Source organism: Hypanus sabinus, chromosome 2 (assembly GCF_030144855.1).
Source record: "Hypanus sabinus isolate sHypSab1 chromosome 2, sHypSab1.hap1, whole genome shotgun sequence".
Classification (NCBI taxonomy): Eukaryota; Metazoa; Chordata; class Chondrichthyes; order Myliobatiformes; family Dasyatidae; genus Hypanus; species Hypanus sabinus.
This window is the reverse complement of record NC_082707.1, coordinates 154263171-154276668: the sequence shown is the minus strand read 5'-3', so window position 1 is coordinate 154276668 and position 13498 is coordinate 154263171. Positions and strand designations below refer to the sequence as shown.

Genomic DNA, 13498 nt, shown 5'->3' with positions numbered 1-13498 from the left:
ATGATTTCATTTTGTAAACGACCTGTTTGAGAAACAGAATTTTAAAAATCTGATTATTCTCAAATCTAAACTAGTAACAAGAAGTTATTAATAGATATCAAGTTCATTGGGGATCATATTACAGGAATCTCCTCAACTGAAAGATAGCCTTTAATCATAATTTGTGATTTTTTTGTTTTTTGATTAGATGAATTTTGACCCATGCTGGGTTTTGGTCCTTTCATCTGTGGTCCTCCGGTTGTGCTGTAAGATTATTCTGTGGTACTTTATCTAAATACTTTGGTAAAATAAAATACACAACATCAATGACAATGCTTTCTCTATCACATCATCCAAAAACTCAGTCAGATTGTTATGTATGAATTTGCTCTGACCAGATCAGAATAGATTCTCATTTATTAAACACACGCAAAATGCTGGTGGAACACAGCAGGCACATTTTGTGTGCTGAATGAATTTCCAGCATCTGCAGATTTCCTCGTGTTCTCATTTATTAGTTCACATTTGTTTAAGTTGTCATCCTGTTTCATATTTCTGATTCTTAAGACATCCCCACCACCTACCTTCAACTGCTGGATGAGAAATTACCAGATTTTTCCATATTTCCTTAACATTAGTTAACATTTTTAGTCCGTCAAACTCCTCTTTCCAGAAAATTAAATGATGTGACTTATTAGTCTACATTTCCTACCCTTTTTCCCGCAGCTAACTTGGAATCAGCTTTTTCCAGACTCTGTAATTAATTGACTTTTAAGTGTGGATAATCTTTCTTTCATTCCCCATTTTAATTACTTTTATCTAATTGTGATCCGGTAGTCTGCTCATTTACCTTGGCTTTAGGGCAATTAACGTGTCTCATTATCACTCCCTATAGTTTATGGATCTCTCAGTAATTTTCCTATAATTCTGCCTCTCCATGTCATTATTTGGTGGCGTGTAAGCTGTACTAAGAGTGGAGTACCAGGTTTTATATCAACAATCTAATATTTGAGGGCATGAACTCCTCATGGATGTGTCCTCATTTTGTAGATCAAAAGTGTATTGGTTATAATTTTTTTTTGTTATGTTAAAGTGAACTTAGCTGCATTATTTTTAGAGAACCTTGCATCTGAACACCCTGTATGTGTCCTTCACTTTCTCTTTAATCCCTAACCTAAATCAATCAAGATGCTTTGTATGGAGCAGGGGAGAAGTGGTTGTGTGAGAACCATGTGTGGTAGGGGTAACGTCTTGTTGTGTTGTGTGTTCTGTTTCTTACGTTTTAAAATACAAACTTGCATTGTAGTCATTTTTGATCTTTAGGTTCTGTACTACTGAGAGATACAACTTTGTGATTTATATATGATGTATTTCACTAATTTAATAATGTGATACTGCATGTCCAAAGAGTAGCTATGTGCCTTTAACAGAACAGGTTCCTGGCAATATTCCAATAATGTAAGATGTCTTTTACTTTAATTTCTTCTTTTCTGTCCATTTAAAACTTTTAACTTGAAAGATATATTTAAACATTTTTAAATTTAAGCAATATTATTAATTTTGCCAAGAAAATTCTTATCATTCGTATGTTGGTTGTACTTTCACAACCTGATGTATTAAAAAGGTCTTTTGTCTCTATTTTGTGTGCGTCTGTGGCTGTGTGTGTGTGCGCTCTTTAAGTTTTGGCTTTATTTCATTCCAAAAAATCTCACTTGCGTGTTGTCCACGTGTATTTATCGGCATTAGCCTTCTTAGTTCTTTCGGTCATCTCATGGAAATGATAAATCACGAAGTTTGTGATCAATTCTATGGTTTGGGTTCATCTACTGTGCTTCCTGTTCCTGCAAGGCTCGTTTACTCTGATGCCTTTGCAAAGTGGCAAGCCCTGACCACGTACCTGGCTGGTCCAGAAAAGCTATGTTGACTGTTTGTCTGGAGTGTTCAAGGACATCTTTAGTCTCTTACTGCTAAGATCCCACCTGTTTCAAAAGTTCAGCAATAATACCTGTGTCCAGATCTGCCTTAATTACTGTTGCCCAGTAGCACTTGCATTCCACAGAATTCAGTATTTCAAGAGGTTTGTTATGGATAGAATTAACTTCTGCCTGATCATGGACCTGGACCTGTTGCAGTTTGCCTACAACAGGTCTGCAGTGGACACAATCTCACCTGCTCTCCACTCTGCTTTGGAGCAATTAGACATCTGCAAATCGTATATAAGGCTACTGTTTATTGGTTACAGCTTGGTGTCTAATGCCATGATCCCCTCCAGAATAAACCACCACAGTTCAAAGTCTGGGCCTCTCAATTCCCCATTTACAACTGGATCCTTGATTTCCTTATCAGGCGGCTTCAGTCAGTGTGGATAGGTAGTAACATCTTCTCAGAGATGATCACCACAGGTGCACCTCAAGGATGTGAGCTTAGTCCACTGCTGTACTCCTACACTCTTAACTTTCTGGCTAGGCACAGCTTGAACAGCTTGATCTATAAATTTGCAAATAACACCACTGTTACTAGCAGAATCTCAAGTGGCAATAAGGACTGAGATACTGTAGATCGGCAGCTCAAGTGATGTCAGCAACCTTCCACTGACAAATCCTGAGTGTGGATTTCAGGAAGGGGAAGTTAGGAGAACATATACCAGTTCTTATTGAGGCATCCAGGATGGAAGTTCGAGTTCCTTTATGCAAATGTCTCAGAGGATCTATCCTGGGCCCAACACATTGATGCAGTCGTGAAAAAGGCACAGCAGCACTCATCCTGATAATGAATTTGAGGAGATCTGGTATGTCACCAAAGACTCTTGCAAATTTCATTTCTGCAGATGTGCAGTGGAAAGCATTCTGACTGGCTGCACCACAGCTTGGAATGGAGGTTGCAGAAGTTTGTAGCCCTGCCCTCCAGCAGTACTTATTTTGTAATTTATTTTAATCTTTATCCTTTTGCTGCTGTAAAACAATAAATTTCTTGTCATGCAAGTCAGTCATAATAAACCTGATTCTTTAGCCAAAAAACCCCATTATGGAACTAGCATTGTTCAAGTGGTGTGTTATATGTCAACAGAGAACATCCTTTTTTTTGGCTTCATATTTCAGTGCCATTTGGGCATCTTGTTTGGTGCAAACTTTGACCTTTTGGGAATACGAGTGTTTGGTTTGAGATCTGGCCCCTATTACCTGCTTCAAGTCTTTGGGTTGTTCTCTTTCTTTTAGGGGATTGTGCTATTGTTTGGATGTTGTCTTGAATTTTCAGTGTTATCTCCTTTCCATCCTGGATAACTGAGGTTGGATATAGTTCTTCACAACTTGGTCTGAGGTTAGTAGGTTATTCTGCTTCTGTGACTTTGAACATATTGTTAACTACTTTCTTTATACAACTCTCTGATCTGATGTATGGGATATGCCATCTGCTTTTCTTTCTTTCAAGACTTTTTTTCTAGCTGTCTATGTTCTTTCAAGTCTGTGATTATAACCTGAGTGGGATTATATTACTTTGCACTTCCATGTCTAACTTTAGCTTCAGGTTGATAGGTTTCTTCTTGTCTTTTTCCGATCTGGATATGTGTGCACTTAATTTCTCTGTGACCAGCCACGACTCCAATATCTCATAAGCCCTCAGACACTGTTATCTTCCATGACCTGGCTGTTCCATACTGTTTCTCTTTCACTGGGCCTCTTTCCTAATGTAGCATCTTGACTACAAATGTTGACAATCTCTTTACCCCCATGGGTGCTACTCAACCCACCAAGTTCTCCCAGCAGTTTGCGTTTCATTCTGGGTTCTAGCATCTTCTATCTGCTGTGTCTCAAGTCCTGTTTTATTCTTCATTTGATATTTGGACTTTGTTTGCCCTTTAGTGCACGTCATGCTGCATAATCTGCAGTTTAATCTGTATGCAATCTATCGTTCTTTTCTGTGAGCAGCTTTCATTTGTTTGATTACAGCAACCAGCTTCCTTTTCCAGGACTAAAGGGGAGTTAATTTTCTTTGCCGGTTTGTCGCCTTGCGCTCTTCCTATAAATATTACCTTGTAGCGATGCGCTGCTACACACAGCACTGAAATAATGACACGCAGTTGGTAAGTCGTTTCGAGACTAGTTTATTCAAACTTCGCGGCGCTGGCATTTAATCCCTCGCGCCCGCCCTCTCTGGGCGGAAATGACGTCAGAGGTGCATTACCAAAGTCTATTTGTGAGCCGGTTCGCCTGTGCAGAAAGTGGGTCACCACAACCTGTGTTATGATGAGCTACTGCTTTCTCATCAAAGCCTTTTCATGTCTGGGATGCAAGCCCCAAATGAGTTTGTCGGCTAATCTTCAACCTATCTCCTTGAAGTGGCACATGCAAGCAATTGTAAAGCAATCATCAACAGGTTTAGCAGGTTTCTGCCTCAGACTTTGGAGCTTGTTCTGTGGAACTACTGATTAAACTTCAGCTGGCTGCTTGTTGATTTTCATTTCAAAGATCTAGTTAGGATTTTCACTCTGACTTGATTGTTTCCGTGCTGGTGAAAGGGAAATATTTCTTTTCCCCAATCTGTACTAGAATACAGTCACTCATTCGTTTTAGGTTATGGTTGAATGCTGGTGTACATCTTTATAGCAAAATGTCCTGAGTGACCTACAGTATTGCTGTTTTCTTCTCCCCCGGTGCATTGTGGGATTGAACTCTGAAGTCACTGCAACAATCTTTTGTACACACAATCACCAGAGGCAACTTTTTTTAAAAAGGTCAAATTCAGCATTTATATTGTCCATGTGGGATGAATTTAACTCATTAGATCAATGCCACATGTTACGGGTGCTGTTCCTACCCCTTTTTTTTTACTTTTTAAGACATAATTGTACGTAACATTTATTTACAAATTTTGAGGTGTTAAATTTCTGAGTGAATCATTGCATTATGTACACATGGTATAGATGTGACAACAATAGTATTGTTTCCAACTTATTCTTGCAATAACGCAAGACTATCGGAATGATAGCATTGGAGTTATAAATCACTGCCTGCTGGCCTTAATATGGTTTCAGTTCTGTACTAAATGCAGTATGCAAGGAAATTGATATTTTCAAGGTCACCGTTGACATTTGAACACTATTCATTTGTGCATGCTTTCATTACTTTTACTGATTACTGATTTTTATTTTGTTATCATTACCATTAAAATTTCCATCCATTGATCCTTGGCCAGCAGCTATAAGCAATACCCACATTACAGCCATGCAGCAGGTTACAGGAATTTTTCTTTACAGAATTCACATCACTTTACAAAAATTTGAGGTATGAAATAAAATTCACTCACAGAATTTATGTGCAAAAGGCTAAATGACCCAACACAACTTGTGTTCCTTGATGTAATGCAGAGGATGTGGTTTCACATTATGAAAAATCGTTATATTGCTAGTTTTCTAGGAATGCAAATCACCATAGCACTGTCAGAAACCTGAAACTGCTGAGGTAGATTAAGCAGAAATATGAAGTGGCAAATATTGCTGTAATACATGCATGTATTCACTTTGCTAAAGGTAGAAGTATAATGATCTATATGCTTTGATGCAAACTAATTTAGAGTGCTTGGGGAGAATTTGCAGTGATCTTTGCCTGTATTGGATCATCTAACTGCTGCACATAGAGGAAAATGATTCATTGAGGCGCCTGTTGTGATTACGTAGGCAATCATGGTTCTTTTCCGTGACCATGATTGTTCTTGGCAAATGTTTCTACAGAAGTGGTTTGCCACTGACTTCTGGGCAGTGTCTTTACAACGTGGGTGACCCCAACCATTGTCAATACTCTTCAGAGATTGTCTGCCTGGCATCAGTGGTTGCATAACCAGGACTTGTGATGTGCACCAGCTGCTTATACATCCATTCAGCAACTGCTGCTGTGGCTTCATGTGATCTTGATAGAGGAGCTGAGCATGTGCTGCACCTTGCCCAAGGGTGGCCTACAGGCTAGTGGAGGAAAGGAGCACCTTACACCTTCTTTGGTAGAGATGTAGCCCCACATCATCACCCTATCTTGTGAATGACAAATGAAAAACAATTACCTGAATTGGTTAAAGTTTAGAAATTACTTTGAAGAAATAATTGCTAGGAGGTTGCTGTTGGGATCCTTGCTCTGGTTCCATTTATATTTTTTCTGGTGTTGAAAATCTGTTTATACAGCCTTCAACAGTATATTTGTCAATCTTGTAGAAATTGTCGGGCAAGTGCTCCAGTAGTGTTTTGGTTACTAGACCATTGTTAAAGAATCAAAGTGATTTCAGTTGTTTCCTATTCAGAGCTTGCAGCACTTAAACAATTGCGTCTGAACGAGGGCACAAACGATGACAGAGAAGCTAATTCGGAAGGAGATACACCCAGTTAACCCCAAAGGCTGGTCTGTATCTCATATCCATTAATATCCTTTTCTCAGTAAAATTATTTTAATCTCATTCTTGAAAGTTCCAATTTTTCCAGCTTTCATTTTGTTTGGGAATATCTGAAAGGAGGAAATTTGCAGGACTGTAGAGATAAATGACATTGAGTAAGGTTGATAGATCTGGTTGATGTTCTCAAAGGGCTTAATATCCAGTCCTGCACTGAAAATGTCTTGTGATTTATTTAATTGAGGAACTATAATTTCCATGAGATTGACACACCTATAATTTGGTCTCATTGCTGACAATGAAACCTGTAGAAGCATATTTTCAGCATTGGGGAAAAATTTGTTCGGGTGTATCAATGGTAACAATTGGAAGGCCTTAACTATACCTTTCTCTGAAGTAAATACTGAATTTTTATGAATTGAGATTTTGTTTCAGTTTACATAGATTGGACAGAAGTGACGATAAGCTGTTGGATAAAAGAACTTTAGAAGTTTGGTGGCTGATGCTATTTACTTTCTTCCTAGATCATCTATGTATTAGCATGCAAGTTCTGATTTAGCATGCCCGTAAGCTCCCAACCTGATCTCAGTGTAAATCATAACCCTAACACATTTTGCCATCTTTCTCACCACCAAGCTGCACTTTCGTCATTCTAACTTCCTGGTTTGCAGTTTGCCATTGAGGAATTTATCATTAATGTTCAAACTGTGTCACCACTCTGTGAATGCAATTAAAGTTGGCTCAGTTTCTGCTTGTGGAGGTGCAGTATGAAATGTTTGTTCATAGGCCTGTTGCCAAATCGTCGAGAACTCACACTGAAGCCGTAGAGCAATATAGTATTGATACAGGCCCTTTGCCCTAAGTGCGTGCCACCTGCATTATACAGCTAGTTAATCCAAATATCCTGTGTCCCCTTTTCTCCACGTACTTATTGTAAAATGATAATGTTGTACCTGCCTCAACCATTTCTGGCAGCTCATTCCATGTGCTCGCCACTCACTACATGAAAACATCTGCTTTTCAAAACCTTAAATCTTCCCCCCCCCCCACCCCGAACCTAAATCTATGCCCCCTTAGTTTTGGTCTCCCCTATTGTGGGGAAAGATTGTTAGCATCTAATCTATGTCTCTCATAATTTTAAACACATAGTGTCATAGTTATAGAATACTACTCCACTGCATCACACCCAGCTGTGCTGAACTTCTCTTGCGTTCCAAGGAATAAAGACCTAACCTGGCCAATAGCTCCCTATAACTCAGGCCCTCTAGTCCTGGCAATATCCTCTAATCTTTTCAGCTTAACCATGCCATTCCTACAACAGGGTGGCAGAAACAGTATGTGGTGCTCCACGTGCAGCCTCAGCAATGTCTTACAAGCTGCAACATAATGTCCCAAGTCCAATACTCAGTGCCTTGGCTGATGAAGCTAGCATGTCAGATGGTTTTTTTCACCACCTTGTCTACCTGTGACACCACTTTCAATGAACACTGCACATGTACTCCTTTGCACTTAGATTCCTGGATTCAGGGTCCCAGCCTGAAATGTAGACTCTTTATTCCTTTCCATTGATGCTGCCTGACCTGCTGAGTTCCTCCAACATTTTGTGTGTTACTTTGGATTTCTAGCATCTGCAGAATCTCTATTTACTCCAGGTGCTCCTGGTACTCCATAATGACGTACCATTTATAATACAGGTTTTGCAATGGTTTGACTTTCCAGAATGCATTGCCTCATACTTGCCTGTATTGAAATCCATTTGCCATTCCTTGATCTTCTCCCTCCTGCTATCTGGGAAAAGGCACCAAAGCATTTGGGCTCTCACGACTAGACTATGTCTTCCCCCAAATTTCTTCCCCCAAGCTATCAGTCTCCTCAATACCCAGAGCCTGGATTGACACCTTACTGTCCTATTGTCTTGTTATTATTTATTGTAATGCCTGCACTGTTTTGTGCACTTTATGCAGTCCTGGGTAGGTCTGTAGTCTAGTGTAGTTTTTTCCTGTGTTTTTTTTAATGTAATTCAGTGTAGTTTTTGTGCTGTGTCATGTAACACCATGGTCCTGAAAAAACGTCTCATTTTTACTATGTACTGTATCAGCAGTTATGGTCAAAATGACAATAAAAGGTGACCACTTGTACTTCTGATCAAGATACGCTTGTAATATGGGATAACTTTCACTGTTGAGGACAAACCCTAATTTCATGTCATCTGCAAACATGCTGATCAAGCCTTGTGCATGAATAATGAACTAGAAGGATCCCGAATCCCTCCTGTGGCAAAACACTAGTCACCAGCCTCTACTCCAACAAACAGCCTTCACCCATCACCCTCTGCTTCCTGCCTCTGAGTCAATTTTGAATCTGTCTGTTTAACTCTCCCTGGATTCCATGGGGCCTAACCTTTTAAAATAGCCTGCTATGCAGGACCTTGTTGAAGGCCTTGCTGAAGTCCAGACAGACAACAACAACTGCCCTACCCTTTTGGTTACCTTTTTTCTGAAGTATATGAGGGACTGGACTTTGTGTCAACATATGCCAAGCAATGGTCTCAAACAATACATGTTCATGGCAGGATCCCGGCAAAGGTGGATTGTTTTTCTTACCCCAGGAGCAATCTCTCAGCAAAGCAGAAATAGACGATGAAATTTACCGCTAATTACTGTGCACCAGCATCACCTTTGGTTAGCAATAAAAGAGTGTTTGCAGATCAAGAGCTGGTTCGAAGCTTATGGTTTTCTAATGAATGCTATACCACAGTAAGTTCAGAGTGCTCATACTCGCTGGTGCTCTTCAAAGCTTTGGACCAAGCACAACAGGAGCTGCATCACCAATGCTAGTTCCACTAAATCCCCTATCATCTGCTGGTAGGATAAGCAAACCAACTTTTTTTCTTTTCCAAAAACCAATATTTGGAGCATTGAAACCCTGATGGGCAGGCTACATTTCCAATACTAGACTTTGAAAATAGCAGACATTTATCCAAACCTTGGCAAGGTAAAAGATTACCAGATGGATGGTGGAAGGAAGTTAATGATAAATTTATAACCTCTTTGATAAAGTGTAACATTTTATTCAACTCATGAGAATTCCTGGCCCTTGAATTTTTAGAATGGGAAAGGAGGACTGAGAATGAAATTAAGAGTTTTGGATCTACTAATAGACAGCACACATAAGTGTATTATAAATGACGAAGGAACACCCCACCTTACTATGTTACCATTCCAGTAGTCCCCCATTTCAAGCATCGTGCATGGCAGAGTCCTTATGTTGACCACATCAGCCTCTTTAACTCAAGGAAATGGGAATGGGAATGGGAGTCAGTTATCCTCATTCCTGACTAATTGCTTAAGAAAGGGATAAAATAGTAATTGGTTCTGGGGAAAAAAAATAAAATTCATTTAATTGCTGAAAACCAGTCATTGCTTACAAATGGTAAACTAGAAATGAGTGTCAGCAGATTATTTCTTGAGCACGTTGAATGGATTGCTGGGAAGGAGAGTGCAAATAGCAAAAAACATTTGGATATAATTAGATGGACATATAAATTAGGTTAAATTGACTTCCTTGTCTTTAATTATCTTGTCACTGAGAAAGGCTGCTTAAGTTTATAGATGAAAATAAAAGTAATAATTATTCAGAAATAGGAAGTAAGTCACAGACAATAGGAGTTAGTTAAGCTGTAATTGTTGAAAATTGCTGCCCCGTTATTGAATAGATGGAGCATATCTGGATACCTCTTAACAAAAAGTTATAAAGAAATCTTCATTTTAATCAGATTTCTGACATTGAAGATTTAAAGAGAAAAGAAAATATTAGCTTTATTTGTCACTTGCACATCATAATATACATTGAAATGCAGTTTTGCATCAACAACCAATACAGTTGTGCTTGTGCAAGTGTCGCCATGCTTCTGAAGCCAACATAGTGTGCCAACAACTCTCTAACCTATTCCTAAATATTTATCTTTGGAATGTGGGAGGTAAACAGGGCACGCAGAGGAAACCCAGGAGGTTGTGGGGAGATCGTACAAACTCCTTACAGACAACAGTGGGAATTGAACCCCAATTGGTTATCGCTGGTGCTGTAAAGAGATTTGCTAAACTGTTACACTACCACAATGGGGGTTGTAGACAAAATGATCACATGTAACTCCAATCCCACACCAATCTGATTGACTCTCAGATTTCCTTAAAGATCGTTGCAAACCAGGTGAATTCTCAGGGAAGCTATAAATACCATAATTTGTGGAGATTCTCACATCCAGAATGGAAAAGAAAGCAAAGCATTGCAATATCAGTTAGTCTGTTTAACATAGAACGCCCTGCCAAGGTAAATGATCAGCTGAGCTACAGTATTTGGATTGGTGATGGGAAGAACTCCTGACATCTCTTTTGAAAACTGCAGTGGATCAAAGTTCACAGGAATCAATAAGAGGTGATAGATGGGAACCTTTGTTCAACATCTTTTCTGATGATTTAATCCAGTGGCCTCGCTAGTAGAACTGCTAGTGATCTGGTGCCAGTGATCTGGATTCAGTCCTGCTCTCTAAGGCTGTTTCTATGGTGTTTGTACATTCTTCCAGTAACTTTTAGTGTTGACCACAAATGTCCTCTAGTGGTGTCATTTCCACTCAAAGGTCTGGTGCTCTGATTTCCTCCGGCATCTCCAGAATGGGTCAGATGATAGATTAGTTGTCTACTCTAAATTATCCCCAAGCATAAATGAAATAGTAGGAACTATAGAGAGGGGATGAATAAAATCTGATGTGTAAATCTGTGTTTGAAGACATGTGAACTCAGTGGGCTGTTGGGCCTCTTTTTTTGTGCTATAGGACTAGGACTATATTTCTAGGATACAGGCTGTCCCCAGCTTAAGCAAGGTTTTGTTACTGTCAAAAGTTTACAACCTCAGTTGTGGCCCTGCAGCAGCCAGTGCATTACTACCAGTCTCCCATAGGCTTTTTGGTTTATATATGGGCTGTGCGTAAGTCAGATATATGTAAGCTGAAGAAGACCTATAGTTATATTTTGCTCTCATCAGCATAAGACCTTCAATTTTTTTTGCATAATTAAGCAGGAATAACACTGATACAGCACAATTGCAAATGATAGCTGGATATCATTGTATCTAATTTGATTTGTACATATTTCGATGATGATTATAGACTACATTCCACAATGTACAGCGTATTAATTCAGTTATATTACTAATGAGACTAAATATTAGACTACCAAGTTAACATTTGGATTAATTTCTGCCATTGGCGAGGATTTCAGATCAATAGGTACTGTATTTAACTTACTCTCTTTTATCTGTTTAATTTTTTTATTGTTAGCTCCATTTTTGTTTTTTGCACATTCGGTGTTTAATGATCTTTGTTGAATGGGTTATTTTTAACGGGTTCTATGGTGTTTCTGTGTTTTGTCTGCCTGTAAGATAAATCTCAAGGTTGTATATGGCATAGATATACTTTGTACTTTGAACTTTATAGCACTCATCAGTATTAATAATGAGTGCTGTTATTATTAGTTGTATTTCGAAGGCAGTAATTGCCTTGACTTATTGTAATGTGACAATAATGGTGTGCGCAGTATTGCTTAATTGTGTGTTCTATAATTTTGACCCAGTGATGATTAGTTGCTGTAAACCTTTGGCTCTAGACAGCTGTAAATGGATTCTTGGTATCAAAGGAAAATGTTATTATAAAGAAATTTCTCTAGCTAATAGTACCAAATCTATTTTTATTTATCATGTGATAGCCTAATTTAAAAGCATTGCTATCTGTAAGGGGCCATACTAACTTGCAGAGAGCTGATGTGTCTGATGACCTTGGAAATAAATTATTCATTTTAATTTTCCTCACATTTTATTATGCATTGCCTCCAAAGTTGCTTCAATATTTAGATTATGGCAGTCACAAAACCTTCTGGAAAATTAGATCTTATGACACTACTCTTCAATTTTGAGTGTTATTATTTGCCCCCATTACTGTAATTATTATGTCTATTTATATGATACTAGCTTTGGATTCAGTTGTTTAATGATTTTTAATTATTGATTTGAGGCAACTTCAAGTGAGTGGAGGAGACAGAGATTTTCATCAATTTGGCAATTTCTAACTAAGGCACAAGATATGATAGGACTTTGTTAATTTGCTACAACATATACCAACATTTGAAAATTTATTAATTTTTAATATCACTTATTTGTTGGGAATGGTAACATTAGAACATGGTTATTTTCCAAGTTCATAACCTTGTACTTGCTCTTCCTAGGATGAACTGGACCTCACTGATAAACACAGGGAAGCCATGTTTGCACTTCCTGCAGAGAAGAAATGGCAAATATACTGCAGTAAGAAAAAGGTAAGAAAAAGTATTCAAGTTCATGCTTAGAAGTTATTTTTAAGTGCACCAGAAATAAATGTATGAATTTGAAGCCAAACATCTGTTGCTTTCGATATGTATGAGCAGAATAAACTTAAAATACACCATTGCCTCTCTGTATTTCCCCTTATTTAGACTCTACCTTTTCTCCTATGTTTCACAGATTTCTCTTATTCGCAGCTTCAAATGGTATGATGAAATTTCACTAGAATGCACTCAAAATGCTGTTGAATTGTGCAATATTCAAGCAGTGAAAGATCCTGCACATGGTGTCATTAATGCTGACAAGTTGAGAACAACCTTGCAACAGTAGGGAGTGGAAGAAAGGATGGTGGCAGCAGATGTAGTGTAATGGCAATATAAATGGCTAATGGAGGAAGGAATAAAATAGCAATTATATAGCTAAACAATTCATTTAGTTAAAAATTCCTGGTGATAAGGTTCTTATCGTTATAATGGAAGAAAGAAGTTCATTTAATTTGATTAATTGTGTTGAAAGTAGCCAAATGTAATCAGTTGTTCATTTTCAGTGTCTTGAAGATTTCTTTGCATAAATGAGGAAAACTGGTCTCTAAACTTACCATGATCTGCTAATGACATCTTATGCAGAGGCTTTTCTATTTGTAAGTGAAGCTTTTTAAGGACTTTAAAGAACAGTAGACACCATGATTACAGAATGGACACCATGTGCTTTTGATTTATTGGTGGACAGGTGAAGATTGCAGGAATGACATACTGGTTTGGAGGTTAATTGATCATTG

The 13498-nt window shown here is 38.3% G+C and overlaps 1 protein-coding gene across 2 annotated transcripts in view; it reads left to right on the top strand.

The window, feature by feature from the left end:
* Positions 1-13498, top strand: part of daam1a (dishevelled associated activator of morphogenesis 1a) — a 168496-nt gene that overhangs the window by 74497 nt on the left and 80501 nt on the right. For both annotated transcript variants that reach the window (XM_059956979.1, XM_059956987.1), the window contains one exon: positions 12627-12716. In XM_059956979.1, coding sequence (XP_059812962.1) covers positions 12627-12716 — 90 coding nt within the window. The remainder of the gene's footprint in view (positions 1-12626; positions 12717-13498) is intronic.